The following is a 21,066-nucleotide window of genomic DNA, read 5'->3' as shown; positions in this document are numbered from 1 at the left end:
AAGCTGAGAGCAGTCATTGAAGTCTCTGCTTCAAAAACACTGATTGAAATTGTTTTGGAAGCATGGCTGCTTTTTGATAGTTATTGGTGGGGGTGTAAGTGGTCAAGTAAAGCTTGGAGAAAATAAAAGTCTATTTTCATGTGATTCATAAGGAAATTCAATTTTAAACCTCTTCGATAATTGTGTAACAAAATGCAGTGCTTTAAGAGTTAAATGAGGTGTGGACAGTATAGAAATATTTATTTTACAGTCTGTTGTTTGCAACTTCAGTTTTTATGAGCAGGAACAGCAAGGTAATCAAGCACATTTGAAAGTATTTCAAAGTACTTTGAACACTGTGTCCTTTTGCTTGATGTGATTGGGCTGATTTGCAGGTGGAAAACGAAACTACCCCCACCTCCTGCATTCAGGATTAAACCGTTGCGTTTGGGTGCGGGGAGGGTTGGACTCAGTAACCCCCCTCTCAGCTATTCTTCAAACTCCAGGGGCGAAAGAAGAAAAAAAGGAGGACAAAAAGGCGTGCGGCCAGTCGCTCCTCGTCGTCGCGCGCTTGGACATGAATGAGGACGCAGCGCGCCTCCCCGCCGTCTCCAGCGGACACTCTGCGCTCAGCGGCGCACAGAAGGTGCCCAAATGAACCGCCGCCCTCCCGGCTCCTCCGGCGTGCAATGGCTTAACAGGAGAGACATGAGCGTCCGGACGGAGGACAGCATCACTTTGTGCCAAAGGGCTCTCCAGATCGTCACGGAACTTTGTCTGGCCGGACACGTAGACCGGGAGAAATGCGCGGATATTTTCCCGCTGGAGAGCAACATACAAGGTAAAGGACACGCAGGTAAATTCCAGAAAAGTTCATTTTACTGGTTGTAAAGCTCTTTTCTTGAGGCGGGGTGGTTGCCTCCTTTTTGGTGAAACTTTGCTGCATCCGTGTAGTTCACGGTGTTCTGAAACCTGTTACGCATCCTGCGGAGCTCATCACTGCTCAAGTAGCAACAGGTGAAATGGATCAATGGAAACTGCTGATTTTCTTGTTTCTTCCTGTCACCTTGCAATTTGAGATATATATTTTTAAATATAAAATCTTATTTTAAAAAAGCCCTTTGAAATGTCTTCAAGGGAAAAAAAACTTTCTGATGCTGTGGTTTTCCATGACTTTATGCTCTTCTTACAGCTTTCTCTCCTGTTTTCTCCTCCTTCCTTGCATGTTTGTCTCTTGTCCCTCATTGGCTTGTCTCATTTTCTCCTGTCTTCTTCTGTGGGCTAAAACAGACATCTCTATCAGTCTCCTTGCTGTGGTCGTGGGTTTCTGTGGCCTCGCCTTGTTGGTAGTCTCTCTCTTTGTCTTTTGGAAGCTGTGCTGGCCTATTTGGAGGAGCAAGACGCTTTCGTCCCACGCCGAAAATGGCCTCCACGTGGGTTTCCTCGAGGCGGCGCCGCCCAGAGCCCCTCCTGTCACCGAGTGCAAAGCGGCAGAGGTGGAAAAGAAGCAGCCGCTGGAGGTGAAGGTGAACGGGCAGCGCTCTGTGAAGCACCTGGAGGCGGCCATGAAGATCAGCCAGACGTCGCCAGACATCCCCGCCGAGGTGCAAACGGCCCTGAGGGAGAAGATCAGCCGACAGCCTACGAAAATCCAGAGGCAGACCACCGAGCCGACCTCCTCCTCCAGGTACAAAGTGTGGTCCTAATCTTCGAGGACAGACCAATAATCTAATAAAACTGCTCGTGCTACACCAAGACACACAAACCAATAATCCCTGAGTGCAGAAAATGTCCTGGCAGTTCACACTGCTGCATCTGTCCTCGAGGTACTTTGCCACATGTCACGCAAATCATCACTGACTGCTTGGTGACCTTGAAAAGCCTTTGCGCGTTCACACAAAAAGTCTTCTCTTTAGCATATCTGGCGGATCCTCCCGCTGCCGTTTGAACCCTATAATCACTTGTCCGTGTGCTTTGAGCTGCCATGGTAACGGCTGGGTAGAAACCCCAGATATTAAACAATCAGCTCTCGCTTCTCTTTGTTTCCCAGCTCGGTGTTTAAAGCAGGACCGCCATAATTAGCATTGCTGAGGGGCGCGAGCTGTCACGGTGGAAGGGCAAGTTCTCGGTGACGCGCGCCAGGCAGCTGTGATCGCTTTCTCAGAGGAAACTTGTTATTGACACTTGCTCTGGCTTGTCCTTGGCCTCATTAATTCAATTATATTGCTGCCAAGGTCCAAATGAATTATACGCCCACCGATGAGGCCGAGAGGCCAAGTTAAAGATTATAACGCCTACTTTTACAGTTCATCCACCCACTTTTCTGACAGCAGTTCCACTCTGACGAATGCTTACCACCCTATAGCTCGGGGAAAGTTCTGACACCAAACGAACATAAAAAACCCTGACACAGTATACTGTTTAAAAGCAGCTATAAATTGGTTTGGAAAAAATGTTTATTATTATATAATCAGCTCTGAATACGCTCCAAATACAACCAAAGCCTTTTTCTTTAACAATTTATTGACGATGGAACTTCTAAAGTTAAAAAACGGTGGCAAATAGTCTCTTAAGTATCAAAACAAGCTGCTTTGGTCATCTTTGTACTTGTAGAACAAAGATGACTGTGTTTGTAGTACAAAGACCATTCGACTGCACACTAACTTGGGTTGAGTCTTTGCTTTGGTGAAATTATTATTGTAACAATTGTTGACAGAAAAACATGCATTAAATAATTAAAAGGTTGTTCTCACTAGAATTACTTGCCAGCTGAAATTGAAACATTAATATTTTAAAGAAACTGGAAAAAATAAATAAAATGCCTAACATTTATAGAACAAGTTCATTATGCTCACTGTCTTTCGTTTTAAATGGTGGAGTTGTATAGTTTGGTCAAATCTTTAAAGAAAATTAGGCCCAATTTTATGCAATATTTTAAAATCACTTGGAATCTCTTGGCACTTGTGTGTCTGAATTATAGTCTATTTTGTGCTGAATAATGTTGATTAACTAGTGGCCATGTTCCATATTCCAAAGGTTTGCGCTCAGATTATATGATGAAAATGACTCTAAGCAACTACCGCACCAAACATTAGCTTAGTATCTGTAAAACTGATAAGAATTTTTTGTGTTTTCTAAGGTTGATTAGCTGTGGCAGCCATTTTGTTTTGGGCTGACCAAAGAGTTAAGTTGCAGATGTACTGGCACTGATTAATTTGATAGTTTTTTTTTAAGTCAGTTCACTAATTAATGAAAGATTTTGGCAGTAGGTACCAAGACTGTGGTCATATTAGAAGTCATTCGCAATACACATTAATTTTCTTATTATAAATAAAGTATAATTTGTATCACTGCATAAAAATGCTTTAATGATGCTTTAAAAGTAGTAAAAGCTGTTTCTGATTCAATTTTGCAATCATTTTTGTGATTTTTCTATTGCAAGTGTGGACTTTGATACTTTTTTTGGGGATGGGGTGGTGGGGTTCCACTCAGGAGAAAATCTCACTAAAGTCTAGGACTTTTGACCAGAAGATTTGCTTGTATCTCATGTGGGATCATTGTTTTATTTAATTTTATTTGTTTTCAGAGGAGGTTTATGCAACAAAACCAAGTGTTTTAAATATTATGTAACTTTTAGTTTCTGCTTAGTTAGACAGGCATTTTATGTCCTCAYCTGGTGGTTGTAAAATTGTGTAGAATCACAACAACTGACATTTTGCTTGAACATAGATGTAGTTTAAGCCTCACAGTTTGGCTCTGATTAGAACAAATTATTTGTATTTAATCTCAAGAGTATAGCACAAATATAAGATGCAATAACACATCACACTGCATCCACCAGTTATTTGTAATTTTTAAACTTTTTTATCATTATAGGCAAGCTTGGCCCTCCACTGATGTTTGAAAGGATCATRAAGACTCATCTAAGATAGAGAGCTTATTAAATCTTTTCAATATAATATTTGTGTTAAGCAAGGCTGCAAACTTGCAGCAACAGTCTTTAAAGATTTAAAAAACATACATGCAGCGAACAGGTTTTGTTATGATGGAGATCTGTCTCAAAGCAAAGACTGGAGTTTTTCCTCAGTAATACATCAATGGCCTACAGTTATTATTAAATACATATCTCACAKAGAGAATGGGCCTGCATATCAACACCACCAAAACAGAGACATGCATTGGCACGACAGAAGAGTTCTTCGTTGATGATACAAAATTAGCAACCGTCACTCATTTTAACTAGCTTGGTAGCTTTGTTACCAGTGATTGGTCAATGAAAGTGGAACTTGCTTCTTATGCTTTTTTGGATGATTATGAAAAACTTTGACTCACCACATCATCATAACTACCAAGGCCAAAATTCATTATCAGTGTTTGATGTCTTTGTTACTGTATGGAAGTGAAAGATGGACCCTAAAACAGCATGACATCAGACAACTACAGTATGTACCATTATGTAATGCAACCTTCACCTGTTTATTTTATATAAAATGGGACTAATTCATAGCAATAAGAAAAAGTCTTTCATTGGATTGAAACTAATTGGAAGCTGACTGGTTCGGTCATGTTTGCAGATTGGAGGATGACAGACTTGTAAAAGCACTTCTCTATGGTGAACTGACTCAGGGAACTCAACCTGTTAGAGGAATAAAACTGAGATTTAAAGACACTTGTAAAACTGTCTTGAAGAGTGTTCATGTGCCAAGTCTATGAGACATTGTTGRGAATGATATGATGAGTGAGCTGAGATGTAATGTGTGTGACTGTCACAATGATCCAAGGACATAACTTTAAGAGAAAAGGAAGAAAAAGAAACAGGCTTTGTAATAARTGTCTCTGTGCGTATGTATGTGTCCTTCTATACATACAAATAACCATATCTAAGTAGTAAGCATCCCATGAGTGCATCATGTTCTCACTCAGTCATGTGCACTGTTATTTCCATCTACACTGAAATAGTAATAAAATTGAACAGCCAGAGCTCAGGACAACAACAAATTATTACCAAACATTCTTTCAGGCAATTTTCTTGTACTTTGCATATTTTCTCATGGAGTTTTCTCTGGCTCGTAAACTCGGCCCTTTATGTTGTTTACTACACTTTAGAGTTGCATTTAATCTTCAACTGGGCCGCTTGCGCAACATAATTTGTGCCACTGCTGTGATTGTCTTCCCGTCGAAAGCAGGAGGGCCAGTTGCTAGGTGACAAGATTGGATAATCAAACAGAGTTTTGTCAGACGATGTCAACCTCACTGAAATTTGCAGAAGTCAGGTAAAATGGTGYAGGGGTGCGAATCTGTATGCTTAAGATGGGTTTGCATTTCTCAAAACAAAAGAGAGTGAAGGCAAAAATTGTCTTGACATTAGATAATTCCTGGTGCACTTTACAGGAGGGAACCTGTTTACAGCCAAACAAAACCTGTGAGCAGAGGCTCGGATTTTGTTTGTGGCTAAGCAAATTTAGACTTCAGGCAATATTTAACTTGGGCACCGCAAGCACACCAATATTTCTGCTGTTGAAAGGTCATCACTGGAAAGAGTTTGGTCTGAAGTGAAGAAGCTGCAGCCATTTAGGCCTCCATTAGTTTAACACAAGGTTTAAGTGGTTTTATCACAACAAATCCACCTCAAACAACAGATCCTCCTCTGTATTATTTGGCTCAAACAGAAATCCTTGTGTCTTTTTATTAAAACAAACATATTTTCTCATTTAGAATAATTTGTTTAGCACTGTCTGCAGTTATTTTGGGATTTGACTTGGGGAAACTGAGTCATACATGGGAGAATTATGGCAGGACACACTGAGCAGGCTGTTAGCGTAGCAACACTGACTCAGTTCGCATAATTTAGTGATGTAAAAGTTTTGAGCCATGCTCTGAGTATCTGTTAGCTTTCTTACCCTATGATTGTTTTCTACTGCAAGTGAGACAAGTGCTTGTCTCTACACAACCCCATTTAAAGAAATACATTCTGCATGTCCTTTCAACACCAAGTACATTCAAATATTTACAAGATACTATCTAACTTTTTCAACAGGCACAATTCATTCCGGCGCCACCTTCCTCGTCAGATGAATGTCACCAGTGTGGARTTCAGCATGGACGCAGTGCCGCTCCGCCAGTCCTCTACGGTGAGCTTTGGAAGAATAAAACCCGAACTCTACAAGCAGAAGTCTGTGGACTCTGAGGATGAGGCCAAAGGGCATGTCGAAACCTGCGGGAAGCTCAGCTTCTCGCTACGCTACGACTACGAGGAGCAGGCTTTGGTCGTGAAAATCCTCAAGGCTTTAGACCTGCCTGCCAAAGACTTCACGGGCACCTCGGACCCGTATGTGAAGATGTACTTGCTGCCAGACAGGAAGAAGAAGTTCCAGACAAGGGTGCACCGCAAGAATCTGAACCCCACGTTTGACGAGACCTTCTGTTTCCCCGTGGCGTACGATGAGCTTTGCAATCGGAAGCTGCACTTTAGCGTCTACGACTTCGATCGATTCACAAGCCATGATATGATCGGCGAGATCGTGGTGGACAACCTCTTTGAACTCTCCGATCTTTCAAGGGAGGCAGTTGTGTGGAAGGATATTCACACAGCAACTACAGTAAGTCACCACTGAAGATGGCAACAAACCCTCACATGCTACTGTCAGTGAGGGAAAACACTGGGTATTTATACTGTTTTTAACAAGGTCGGATCAGAAAACATAGCACCCATTGACTTCTCAGAGTCTGATCTCATCAAGGCTCCTTCACATGAGTAGCAGGTGGAGCACATTGCATAATTCAAATGCTTTGGGAAATGCATTTAATCAGCCAAACGCCCACACACATTTTCCAGAAACTGCTGGGCGTTCTGCACTCCTATATATAACCACATAAGGTAAAAAATCTCCAAGAGTTGATATAATAAATACAACCTCAAGTGAAATTCCTAACAAACCACATGGCTATAAACTACCAATCCTCGTAAGAGCTCACTTCAAAGAGGAAACTAGTAAAATGGCCCAGATGCATTTACTTTGACACTCGCATTTATCACACTTTGTTCTGCTTTAATAATAAATGCACTTATTGTGATAAGCACTGCATACTAAAGTACTTACAGATCTAGCTTTGCACACAGATTAAAGTTAGTTTGGTATAAAAAAAATCTCTAATTATCTGAGCAACAGACTAAAGTCTATTAAGGCTTTCTGCAGTTTGCATTAATCTACTTTTCCCATCATGTTTTGTTATTTTTTCACCAAACTTAAGAATGAAAATTGGGAGAAAATGAGAAAATTATCTTGTTGAACATTTGGATGCCAAGTAATTACCCTGTCTTTATCCTCAATGCGCCTGAGGACAGTATTTGGTTCTTTATGGTGTGGGATTAAGTCGTTGGTTATGTCATCTTAAAAAGTGAGTGGTAGAGATTTTAACACAAATAGCAACTCATACAGTTAAGAGTATTCAGTGCAACAAAACTGCCTGGATTTTTTTTTTATTTCAATGTAAATTTAAAAAATACAGTAAAATAACAATGAGGAAATAGAGAGATGTCTTGGGTAAAATTAAGACCCTTCTTTCCCCATGACTTATGGAAACTGTTATTTCTTAGGGGCAATAAGCTAAAAAGCAGATGTTAGGCAGATAGAACTGAGAAAATTAATAATAAAACAACATCTTCTGTCTGGTATCAAAGCATCATGATTAAAAAACAAAAAAGACACAAGTTCTTTGGGAAATTTTTATTTGTAACATATATCCTTTTACAAAATTACTCAAAATCAGAAAATCTAAGAAACATAAATTTCTATAATAATTGGACTGGAAGCCAACTGCAGGTCCCTCGTCATGTTTGATTTGTGTAAAGTATGTTGCAGGCAGTTACTCCAAACTTATGCAACAGTAATTATAGTTACAAAAGAGGTCAACTTTTATCAAAACTTCAGGTATTATTCTATCCTTATTGGCTGAAAACTTGCATTATTCATTCAGACTTTAAAGTGCTTACTACTAAAAAAAATATTTTAAAAAAGAGTTTCACAAAGTGCATTAAAGTGCTAAAAGGTTACTGTTTGACTTTGACATTTGGATTCACAGAATGCAACCGAAGCATTTAAAAGCAGGCTAAACCCTTTTCCGTTGCGTCTCTTTCACCCCCCAGGAGAGTATCGACTTGGGAGAAATCATGTACTCGTTGTGCTACCTGCCCACAGCGGGGAGAATGACCCTAACAGTCATCAAATGCAGAAACCTCAAAGCCATGGACATCACAGGCTCCTCAGGTAAACCAGATGAAAGCAAACTGAGCCCATAAATTCAACTTAGCTGAAAACAAGACAGCAGGAGGCCTCTTAGAAGAGAAAAGTGAAAGAAATGGGGGGCCGGTGGTGTTTTAGTGACTCTTATTTAACACATTAAAAACAATTGACTCTGCCTTCGACAGACCCGTACGTGAAGGTTTACCTGGTCTGTAATGGACGGAGGCTGAAGAAGAGAAAAACAACAATCAAGAAAAGTACACTTAATCCTGTGTACAATGAGGCCATCATCTTCGACATCCCCCCAGAAAACGTGGAACAAGTCAGCCTGTCCATCATGGTGATGGATTATGATCGGTGAGTAAAACTCTTACTTCTAAAAGTTCAGCGTTGCTGTAATTTTATTTATTATTCAAACTCAAAACATCCTGAGATAAATACGTATGTTGTAGAAGTAGGTTTGGTAACTAAAAATTAATAAATAACCAATATTTCGAGTCTAAAGCGATGAGTAAATGAGTATCTAATCTGAAGGTCAAGGTAGAGCGATTTTTTTTTAAATCAATGAGATGGAAGTCAGGACAGTGTTTTTTTAAAAGAACAGCGAATTATCAAACTCTGCGACTGTCTTTAAAAGTGCATCGTGTCTGGGAGCTTTGCTTGAAACATGGGTAAAGGTTAGATAACAATCTGTAGAGTATTGATTAATCAATCAAGAGCAAATTGTGTAACATACCAAGAGGTCACAGAGGAATTTTCTCACATTAACTAATAATGTTKATGAGTTTGGTTTCACACACACCGCTGCCTATTTCAAGACCGTATGGGAAGCCAAACCACACAATTAGTTCTTAATTTTAAAATATAAATTCCAGTAAAACATCCTTTCTATAAAACGTGAGGTAGAATAACAGTTTGGCACTTTTAGCTGCAGGCAGCTTACCATGACTGATGCAACAGGGAATGCGTTCTATCAACAAATTGTGATGTTGAAGTGTTAGGAAATATCCAAACAGAATCCCTGGAGAAAGCAGGAAATGCAGTGAGAATGACAAAACAAACAAAAGACAGATTGGAGGAGAATAATGTAATAAAGTTTGGTGGTCTTCATTCTCCTTAGACGCTGGCTCCAACATGTAAGGCTGGATGGACAAGTCTTCCCTTGTTGACATATTTTAGTTCATTTGTAAATAAAACGTTTCTGTGCTGCTATATAGTCGCAAACCCCTCTATCAAACTGGAATGGACCAGTCTGGAAGTTGGATGGGGGCGGGGTGGGAAGCACCTCATTTGGATTTAAAGTGACATCCTCTAAATGAGTTGATTTGAGACGCACTTCAGAAAAGGGGAGAAAGAAGTGTTTGTGGTGATACAATAAGGAGGAATTCAGACCAAAACATTGCTGTTCCACTTCATATAGACCCCAACTGAATGATTTAAATGGGAAAAAGGACTTAAAAAACATGACATGTCCCCTTTGATGTTATAAAACCCATCAACAAATCAGAGTTCAAACAGCACCATACAGGAGAATATTTTCAGAAATGATCTCCAAGACTTGTTAAATTAACCTGAACGTTGTAGTGAAAGGAGGAAATGAGGCAACAGCTCGAGAGGAAATAGTGGATAAAAGAGGAAAGGTCATGTCACCAGTTTATCAGCGCCCGCTTCGGATGTTATCAGTACATTAAATGGACGTTATTAGCGGTTATCAGTCCCATAGAATGGCTTCAGACTGTCAGCTGGTTAGTATGAGGCACAAAGCCACTAAGGTTATTTATGCTTTCTGGTTAATATGAGTCATAAAGCCACTAAGGTTAATTTTAGAGAAAATTACCTGGGCTAGGTTAAAATAGARCGGCAGATTGTTGCCTTCCAAGGTATTAGTAGGTACACAGTCTGAAACCATTCTTTGGATAACCCGCTAGGGGGCACAGTCAGGACAGTCTGAAGCCATTCTATGGGACTGATAACCACTAATAACGTCCATTTAATGGACTGATAACATCCGAACTGGCTGTTTTCAGACACCTTTTGTCCTGGTCCTTATTTCAAATGGGTAAAATAAAAACTAATTAATAATTACGTTATCAACTGATATGAAATGCTTATATTGTGGTACGTTTTTCAGCCATATTGCTCAGAACTAACATTGGGTTTTTTCTCTACTGAAAATTTTCAATACCTACATTTTGGTTTTGTGTGAAAATCAGATGCTATAAATCGTAGAAGATGTGCAAAGTTTTAAAAGCCAACCAATAACACCGACGTAAACAGATGTATTTTTGATTAAAACAGCATTTCCTGCAGACAATCTCAGTCTACAGTACAATGAGACAAACAGGCAGATTCAGCGTTCTGAGTCAAACATTTAAATGAGTATGAATTTAAAAAATGGAATGAAGACAAATTAAATAAGAATGGCTCTGTGCCTGTGCTTATTCTCTATAAGAGAAAATTGAATCCATTCCACTGACATTTGCACTTAACCTATAAAAGCAACACRATATCAGACTTCTGCAGATTAGTCAAAAAGAGCATATACATCCCTCTCATACCTTCTGATTAATTGTGAAACAAGTTTCCAGGAATATGATGACGAAAACAACTGGTTGTTAAAAAGCTAAATTAATTACAGCACCCTTTAATTCTGTTACAAAATATCTGCAAGAAAGTTGCCATGTTTCAGGTTTGTGATCATTTTGGGAGTGGGGGAGGTGTATTATTTGTGAACTCAAAGTGTTTCAATGCGAGCATCTCGCTGGTAACAGGGTTGGACACAATGAGGTGATCGGTGTGTGTCGAGCCGGGCCAGATGCAGTGGGCCTTGGACGAGATCACTGGAACGAAATGCTGGCTTATCCACGAAAACCCATCACTCACTGGCACGCTCTGGGAGAGGTACACAAAAGTTCTTTTCTCTAATTCCACTTGTCCTCTTTTTATTGTAGAAAGAGCTTAGAATTACAGAGCTTGAGTAAATATACCTTAGAGACATTTTTATTATTTCATTAGGRTATTTTTATATATAAATACGGGGTGTATTATGGAATGGCGCCAAGGATCGTCAATAGAGATCATCAAGGATGATCCCTATTGATTTCTTCAAGGTCACACGTCTCCTTTATGAAAACCTTGTCCGTGCTCTAACGCTGCAGTCATGTATTGTAAGAATGTCAAACTGCAAAGCTGGACACCTCATGGATCAGTGATCTCTATTGATTTCAAAGTTAAAGGATCAAAGGTCAAAGTCATAGGTGATCCTCTTGTCTATACATCTAAATTACAAAATTTCAACCCTTTGTTCCCTAGATTGTGCCAATCTAGATAAGTTCTTGACATTGCAACTAATAGTTGTTCTTTAATTGAACTGTTAGTCGATTTACACCATGAACAATGTCATTATCAGTGAAACTGACCTTTCACCCCACCACAACTGTGTATATATTAAATACACAAATAAATTTAGATTATTCTGACATTTTATTGATTGGTATATCATGTATCGTTGGTACTCATTGTTTCATTAAGTTTTCTGTTTTCCATTATTTTTCTTGTTTTAACTCCAATCCACCAACTTTAATCGACAAAGATGAACACATATTGTGAGACTTTTTTGAGGTACATTTATGTATGTATGTAGCGAATATGAAGACAATGTTTGGTAAATATAATCACATTCACAATAATAATTGCTTTAGCTTCTTGCTGAATCTGTGTATGGTTTGTTCTTTAATTTTAATGTTTCAAAATAAAACGGGGAAAAAACAAATAATCTGGTGGTTTTTTTTAGTTTCTTTGTTTTACCAATAAATTAGAACACAGTTTCAAAACTTTTAAAAAAATCACTATTTTTTTCTTCTTTTTTTTAATTTTAATGGTTAAAGCAAAGACAGGATTTATATTTTATTTTTGGGTGGCAAGTGCTACCCAAGGCACCTGATTGGCCACCCCAGTTGCCACCCACAAATGATCAACAAGGTGAGGATCACACCTAGCAAAAAAAAAAGGTCAGTTAGCACAAAAGCATTTATGTCAAACAGCTGTGTATTTAACGGCTAAATTATAGCCCTTTGTAAAATAAGCTTAAAGTAGGACTAGCAGTGCTTACTAGGTCCTAAAAAAGCTGAATTATAGCCTTTAAGTTAGCTGTGATAGCTTGAATTTTTGATTAGCATTTTATAATTTGATAAAGATTAATTTTGGCTGCTAATACATTAATTTGTAATTCTGTCTGTCTACAAAATGCTGAATTATAGCTCTTTAGCTTTAAAATTAGCATTAGCAGTTAGCTTGAAATCAGGACTAGCTTTCAGAATGTCTTTTGGATCATTCTTAGCTACTATCACACAAAGTTTCTGCTCAATATTTGTAAAAACAGCTGAATTAGAGCCATTTTTATTTATTTTATTTAACCTTTATTTAACCAGGTATATCCCGTTGAGATTGTAAATCTCTTTTTCAAGAGAGACCATTTGAAATTGGTTGTGGCATTTTTTTTAAATCCAGGGTAGTTTTCATTTACATGGGCCCCCCTAAATACCTTGGCCTCCCCTGTGCCACCCCTTGCAACAAAAATCTAGCTTTGCCCCTGCTATGTTAACAAAACTAAAATGAAAGGTCTGTTTTGTGATATTTTTACCTTTTTAGTGGCCCGGAAGAGCTGCAAGCTTCGAGAGCCAAGCTTCGTGTTCTTCACCCAAACCTCCACAGACACCCTGATGATCCCAGGTACAATCACCTCTGAAAGACACCAGACATATAAGAAGCTGTGTTGCTTATCAAGAGCACGTTGTACGGAAACTGAATTCACTCCTAATGTGTTTCTATGGTTGTACTGAAATGTTACGTATTCATTTGAATGCAACTTCTCTAAGTGCTCTAAAGAGATGGCTATGCACAGCACTCATGGTCAATCAGATGAAGAGTTTGGGAAGGTTTTTGATTTACCAAGCATTTACCACATGAATAAAGCCTTCAAGGATGTAATCATGTCTCACATCAAACTGCTTCAACCTTTCCAGTATTTTCAACCAGCTTCAGATTCTTTTGGCCCACAAGCTCTTTTGGTGCTTTACAGAATTTATTTAATGTGGCACAAGTTGAAAGGGCTACGCTGCTCGGTGCCATGAAAACGTTTAGCGGTGAATAAATTCAAGGTTTCGCTTCAAACAGGTAAATGAGCATGTGCAAGAACAACTGTCATAGATAGGAAACAATCAGCAAAGTGGTGATTAGAGAAAGGGTAGCCGATACATGTAGCAGTGTAATGTACAGAATACTGAGGATGCCGTTTATTTTGCGGCGCATTAGGTGGGATCTTAAATCAACTCCAAATGAATAAATTTGTACCTATTTTTCTACACGCAGGAGAATTTATCTTCATAGGAAATTGAACTTGCACGTTTGAATTGATAAAATATGTTTAACTTTAAATATTGCAATTAGAACGTGCAATAAAATGTTTCAATGCCACATTCCTAAGATATCTGACGAAAAACAGCTTCTTTGAACATTTTATTCACGGTTTCAAATTCAGGGAGCTCCACCTCCACACAATTTATTTATTTATTTATTTTTTGTGWGCGTCTCCATTTAGCCATGTTACATTAGGTTTGAAACAGAACTTCTTACACGTGAGTAATAAAACTAATCAGCATAGCAATTAGAGAAAGGCTGTGTACTGTTATCTTGCACATGCAGTAAATGATGCCCCCCCCCTGCTTCCCCCGAATATTAGCGGTTTTATTTTTATTTTTTTTACTCGTAGCATGCCTGTCCCCACTTTAACAAAAGCACTTACTGGGGGAAAATGTGTGTAATGTTTGAGTATCTGTGTTTACAGCTGTATATAAACCTGTGTACTTGGCTTTGTTTCATAAAAGAAGGGGATTCTGTGTAAAATGCCAACAGAAGCAGATTGCAGTCATTTGAAATTAAAGACAAAATTATAAAATGTTGAATTTTCTTTATTATAATTGTTTGTTAGGTGGATGCTTGTTTTGAATTGAATTGCTTAAATGAGTTTTAAAACCACTGAAACAGTTTGATTGCGTCTTCTTTAATTAATTGAAAACTAAGAATGTATTTTGTTTGTATTTACATTCTACACAGAGTACCGATGCTTTTGGAAACGGGCTTGTTCTTTAATGGCACTATTTGTACTTACTGAGACGTCAAACCTAAGAAGTTGTCGTGAATTCATGTAAACAAAAGACATCACAATGTATTTCTATCGTTTGGTGGCACTTTGAAAAGCTCTGACTTGTAAACRGAGTATCACATTTCTACACGTTCTGTAATAGTTGTGAACAACTAGTGAAAGTGGAAAACCTCCCATCTTCAAGTTTTTGAATCTGTAGGAGACTAGAGCTTTGAGCTGTGATTGTTGAATCTGTATGAAGCGAGAACAAAACACAACCACCGTCATGACGTGTACAGTTTGTGATACTTTTTTGTAACTATATAAAGTAAGCATTTGGGATATAATTTATTGTAATTGTTTCATATGTATTTTAAGAACATAAATAAAAAATAAGGGTTTGTCTTTTGTTGGTTTGTGTTTATGTGAAGAACTCAGCCTTCCAATGAGAATATAAAAGGTAACTTCTTAAATGTTTTATTTTTTTTATTTTTGAAGCATTCTGAAATGTGGACGATCTCTGGTAACGTTAGCATTTTTCCCAAAGTTGATTGCAATATTTAAAAAAAAAATAAAACTTACACTGCCATGATTTACATGCAAGGCAAGGGTGAAGATGTGAACAGAAAAGGAGGGGGTTTGACCCCCCAAACTATCATATTAATACAGAAATTGTACATTTTGCAATACTGATGCCAAATCACTATCTGGAATTGTTATTTTTGTATTTGAACAAGACGCTTCAGTCTCAACTTTTAGAACAGTTGCATCTTAACTTCTGAATACCTGAACGTTTGCTCGAACCAAGGATAAAGTCGGATTGATGCTACATGTTAAAAAGGGTGAGCAGCACAAATAGCACTCTATCTGCCAACGTTACTGTTGTTCATCAACTCGCGCAAGCTCAGAAAAACTATTGTCTGCAGCCGTCTGTAGTGAGCACATGGAGTTTTACACCTGTGGGTTTTCCTAAACCTTACACTCTGTGACCCAAACTCATAAAGCTTTAGTTTCAGAGGAAATGAGCAAGGCTAAAACTACTTATTAAAAATAATAATAATAAAAAGTTAGTTTAGCCAGATAATGACCTAAATACCCAACTTCTGAGCTTGCTGCATCAGAATCATGGTTTTGGTAACTTTTTATAATAAACCATCATTTTTTTATTTACTAGAATGAAAAAAAGAATATGGAGAGAAAATGTCCTAAATATAAGACTAAGAACATAAAACTTTATGAGAACATCATGTCAGGAAAGTTAAAGGTAGGGGAAAAATGGAGATTTCAGCTTCATTTAAAAGAATTTGTCCCAAAATTTGAAAAAGAGAAAAAATATTCAAATCATAGCAGCAAATTTACAACCCCAATTCCAATGAAGATGGGATGTCTAAAACATAAACAGAATACGACGATTTGAAAATCCTTTTTTAAAATTAAATACCCTTCAAAAACAAGATGTTAAATGCTCAAATGGATCAATTTTATTGGGGTTTTTATTGCAAATATTTACTCGTTTTGAATTTGATGCCTGCAACACGTTCTAAAAAAGCTGCGACAGGAGCAACAAAAGACTGGGAAAGTTGAGGAATGCTCAAAAACACCTGTTTGGAGCACTCCACAGGTGAACTGGGTAGGGAGCATCCTTGAAAGGCTCAGTCATTCACAAGCAAGGATGGTGTGATGTTTAACATTTTGTGAACAACTAGGTGAGCAAATAGTCCAACTGCAGCAAGCTGGTCTGTTTGACCTTTTTACAGGAAATTATTTAGTTAGTATTTTGCAAAGCYTTGTGATTTAGATATATATTAAAGCCTACTTATCACACATTTAGTCTAAAAAGTGTGCAGATGTTTCAGCTGTGCTCTGCKYTCATTCTGACACCTGGCAACATTGTACATTAAGGACATTTCACTATCTAATTGTAACTAACAAAATTAATTTATAAGTATGTCCATTTAGAAAAGTCAATATACTGTAAAAGCAAGTAGCTGGAATATATTTGGGGGCATGGTATGAAATTTTAAGGATGCACATTAATAACTGTAAAAGGGTCATGGCCTACTAATTACTCTCACTTCCCTCCTGAGGAAAAATGGAAAAACAAAAACATCCAATGAAATGTTCGCAAATAAATTTGAGGCAAGCAACAACATTATAAAACCTGTGTGAGGTGTCATTGTGTCTCAAATTGCTCAGAGGTCAGTTTAATTACAGCTTTGTWACAGATTCTGTTTTTCTTTTGCTGCTCTTTTTTTTGAATGGTGTCTTTTATAAATTGGGGAGATGGAAATAAATATCTTTTCCTCGAATGGCAAGCACTTTTGTCTACATTCAAAGATAAATTATTCAGCAACATTCTAATTATGAGTATTCACAAAAGAAAATATTTTCCATTTTACTTAGAAAAGCAGTCACTGTTATGTAAGACTCCAAATACTTTGCACTTCAAGGTTGTTGCATCTCACAGTCGTACTAAATCTTGAAGAAAAAACGATTTATTCTGTTTTAATCCAAAATCAGTTTCTTATAWTAAAAAGTCAATCAAMTAACTATGTTACCTAGTTYTTATGAAAAAGCTGTTTATATCAAAAATAAATTTGATTTTGCATAAAAACCATACTGATTTGCAGTGGTGGGCAGCACTAATCCAATGTTTAGTTACACATTTTCTAAAGTGCTAGTTGAATTATTTAGAGTTCAAGTTCAAAAGCACACATACTCAATAAAACTTAGCTGAAGTTAAACATAAGCACAATTTTATCTCCATTTACCAGAAAACATTCTAGTATATGCATGAAACATGTCAGCACTTTACTGCTAACTAGTGGAAAAAACATTTTCCTTTCACAGATTGGCACAAGCAGCCGCAGTTTGGGGAGGTGATTGGTCGAAACACTTTTGCGTCATGGTGTTAAGAAAAGTTGTGGATTGCTAGTTCTGCTGCTTCTTGGTCGTTTTCTTATGTTTATGGTAGGGTTTCAGTAAGAAAGCATACAGATARATTAGTAATTTTAAACTATTGGTTGTAAAACTGAAGCGATGCATTCTGGGTAMGCTACAGGATGAAGAACATGAACTCTTATTCGGCTGTGTCCAAAATGACAGGCCGGGTCCTCCAGAGGACCCAGACTACCCGGTTGCGGCGGGCTGGGTCCTTGGTAGACAAGGAAGACCGGAAAAAAAAGAGGCTGTGAATTTGGACGGTCTAGCCTCCCCTCCTTACCCTGGCGTATGTCATGTCACCTAGCAARTGTGACGACGCTAAACAAGCAAACTTAAATCAAAACTAGAAAAATATCAATACATTAGCATTATTAATATCACAAAACTATAAAATTAACTTAAAGGTATCATTTGAAGAACTAATTGACCCGCTGTAGCTGCATGTTTATTTCGCGTTTTTTATGACGAAAAAATATTTAAAAACATGTCCATACAAATGATAAAAGCATTAGAATTACAACCACTAATTTTTTTTTATTTTTATATCACCCTATTTTTATTTAAAATGTATTCTTTTCTCTCACTTCGTCTGCCATTACTAGCATAAAAAAATCTCCGGTCGGGCCGCAATGCATTATGGGATATGCTGGGCCAGGAAGGATCCATCGGACCTGTCCTTCGATTCGGGCCAAAGGAAGGACGTATTTGTCGGCCGCATCAGAGGAGTCTTCGGTTTTGGACGTCCTTCGTCGCGGCGCTGTGACGTATGCGGCCGACAAATTCGGCCTTCGGAGGACCCGGCCTGCCGTTTTGCACACAGCCTATTTCGTGTTTCTTTATTTATTATTATTTATTTAATATTTATCGCTGCGATGTCCCTTGGAGAGAGGACATACAAACTGCACAGCTGAGCGTGGTTCTGCAAATCAGAACTGCTGGTGGATTGTCACCCAGTGACAATCCTGCCACGCAAAGAATTGTAGGACTCTCTACTAAATGAAAATCGTCGCACAGAAGGAGAGTCAGGTAGAGTATGAAGCTCTGTGAACATGATGTTGCCTGAAAGGTCACTGTTTCCACACAGTGGAGCTCCGTTGTGAAGAGACAGCTTTCCTCTCCAATGTTCAAGAAAATGATGAAACTTTAATGAAATATGTGGCTACATAACAGTGGATATAGATATATTTGACAATCAAATTTGAAAAACTATTTGCGATTAGCGCAACTCAATTCTAATTTTAGAAAGCAAAAATCCAAACATCATTTCAAGAAATTAGTAAAACCCCTAAAGCACAAAGAAGAAATTTAAGTCTGCAATTAGWGCACTTGCACTTTAAGGGACTGGTGCGCCCACCACTGCTGATTTGACTTTGCACCCGAGCCATTTATGCAGCCCACGWAGATTGTGGCCAACGTCAGCCYTGGTCTACGTCGGCTGCAACCCATTTCTCAAACATGCAGGAATGAGTCAGAGCTACACTCTGGGTTTGTGTTTGATGAGGAAATGACATTAACATGATAGAAAGCTCAAAAGAGTCAATTTTGCAAAACCGCCCCAATTTAGTTTTTTCACACCRGTTATAAAGTGGATGAGAATAAGAAATGGAACAGACCGGGTAATTTGATGCAGACAGAAAGTACGCTCATACTTGTAGGTTGGATTCAAAAATGTCAGGGCAATCTGTTTGGGTTCAGTGATTTTAATTAAAGGAAAAAAATACTCTGTAAATGTCAGGAACAAACTTTAAAACTTGTTTTCTGTTTTAGGCTGCATCATCAATTTTATCTCTAGGCAATAAAACGACAGAAGGTCTCAGAAGAAAAACAGAAACTATGTATTTTAGCTTTTTTCCATATTTCTAAAGAAACTGATCTCTAAGAAGTTGTTATTTTTAACATACTTGATCTCATATGTCAAACAGGGTATGCTCCAGAGCACAACACCACCTTAAAGTGACTGAACTATCCCTTTAAGTTGCTTAGCAYGTTAGTTTTGTTGTAGGAGCCTCAAGGATGAACCTTCAAATGTTAAAATGAAGGAAATCCCTATTTTTGACTTTCCCATCTTGTCCTCTCTGCACCGCTGTGAACTTTTTCTCATCTTTAAAGTCAGCTGGCTCCCCCGCTGGCTCCTCAAACCTTTGCTAACAACCACCAAATGCTAAACGCTGCACAAACCACTCCAGTCAGGAGGAGTGGTGCTTTTAGGGCCTTTAAAAGCTTGTCGCGTCTTTTTGATGGGGAGAACATTTTGATCTCTTGTGCAGTGTGATGTGCAGCACAACTTCCTTTTGATCCGCAACGCAGGACAAACACACAAAAGCGGAGGGGTGCTGCATTAGTTTCCTTGGCAATGATGGCTAACTCTTAGTATGCGAAGGCCATATTTAGAGAGTTGTAGCTTTGGTTAGCATCGCCTAATAGCTCCATGTGGTGATGCATGTAATTAAGGCTTCACTGTTTCCTGAGTGTTATTTCAGCTGGGTATTTAACACTATGAACATCAGCGGTGCACCTGCAGGGTTACTTGGTATTTGGGGAGAATCTAATCCTCCTCATTACCTCAATCTCTGACGCAAGATCTTTTACTAACGTTGAATCCTGCTGCATTAAATGAAAGTTTTTATCCAACAAGAAGCCAAAGATATTTTGTTCCACAAATAAACCTGTTCCATTCTAGTGCAGATTCCCATGGTGCATTGGTGGGTCAAGAGTCATCTCATTAACAGTGAGCTAGAAAGAATMCTGCTTCTATTCTAAGAACAATCACAGTTACAGGGGTAAGTGGTCAGACAGTTATGTAACGCCACCACCCATTGCAGCCTAATGATGGTTTTTATGGCCTTCAGTGCCTCAGCATGGGGAAGAAAGGCATCGGCAAGGAGCTGGATTTCATAATCCGTAAATCACATTATTGTTGCGATTTTCCAAGGATCTATGCAAATTCTTTACGGTTATCGACAATCAGTCTCAAGCGAATCCCTCGTTGACAGAACAAGTGTGAACCCTGCATAGCATCAGATGGAAGTGACACATGGACGCATTGTTGGTCGACGGTTTCTCTGGCAGAAAATCAAACGCTCGCCCACATTTTCACACTCCTGCTAGCTTGGTACGGACAGGGATGTGTTTCAGAGAACACAACTGAACCAGAAACATACATTGTTTATGAAGGAAACAAATAGCTTACAATAAAAATAAAATCATGAAGAACTCATTTGTCCTGAGAAGCACCTTTGAAGTGTTTGGTATATGTTCAACTTTTCTGAACCACCTAAACCTAACAATCAAACCTTGATTAATATGATGCTTGTAATCAATGTAGAAGTTAATCTAACATTTCTGACTCTTATGAAGATTTGAGACATGAAGCAGACATCATATTCTAAAAATGGATTTGGAGAGGAATATTTTAACAAATATAAATAATTTGTAATCAGTGGTGCACAGAGCTAACCAAAATATTAGCTCCGCTAACACCTAAACACAAATTCCTTAGTTCCGCCTTCTATAAAAAGCAAAATTGATAAAATAAAAAATATGGCAGAAGCTAAAGCTAAATTGCTAATGTTTAACATATTAAAGGGGCAATATTATGTGTTTCTCAGGCATATATTTAAATACTATACCATAATAAAGTATCTATGTCACCTTCAGCTGTTATGAAAAAGCTGTTTATATCAAAAATAAATTTGATTTTGCATAAAAACCATACTGATTTGCAGTGGTGGGCAGCACTAATCCAATGTTTAGTTACAC

At 38.2% G+C, this 21,066-nt stretch overlaps 1 protein-coding gene across 2 annotated transcripts; it reads left to right on the top strand.

Moving 5' to 3' along the window:
* The first annotated feature begins 433 nt into the window (after positions 1 to 433).
* On the top strand, positions 434 to 14,773 carry syt10 (synaptotagmin X). Of its 2 annotated transcripts, none has more exons than XM_014009433.1 (7): positions 434 to 835; positions 1,270 to 1,666; positions 6,017 to 6,578; positions 8,126 to 8,246; positions 8,408 to 8,579; positions 10,994 to 11,123; positions 12,873 to 14,773. In XM_014009433.1, the coding sequence occupies exons 1-7, from the start codon at positions 634 to 636 to the stop codon at positions 12,942 to 12,944; spliced, it is 1,656 nt and encodes a 551-aa protein (XP_013864887.1). In that variant the 5' UTR covers positions 434 to 633; the 3' UTR covers positions 12,945 to 14,773. The 2 variants fall into 2 exon arrangements, with proteins under 2 accessions (XP_013864887.1, XP_013864888.1); XM_014009434.1 differs by having other exon boundaries at positions 533 to 820.
* Positions 14,774 to 21,066: the final 6,293 nt, after the last annotated feature.

Source organism: Austrofundulus limnaeus, unplaced genomic scaffold (assembly GCF_001266775.1).
Source record: "Austrofundulus limnaeus strain Quisiro unplaced genomic scaffold, Austrofundulus_limnaeus-1.0 Scaffold58, whole genome shotgun sequence".
NCBI classification, from domain to species: domain Eukaryota; kingdom Metazoa; phylum Chordata; class Actinopteri; order Cyprinodontiformes; family Rivulidae; genus Austrofundulus; species Austrofundulus limnaeus.
Note: the sequence above shows the minus strand (reverse complement) of the source record. Positions and strands in the feature narration are given on the sequence as shown.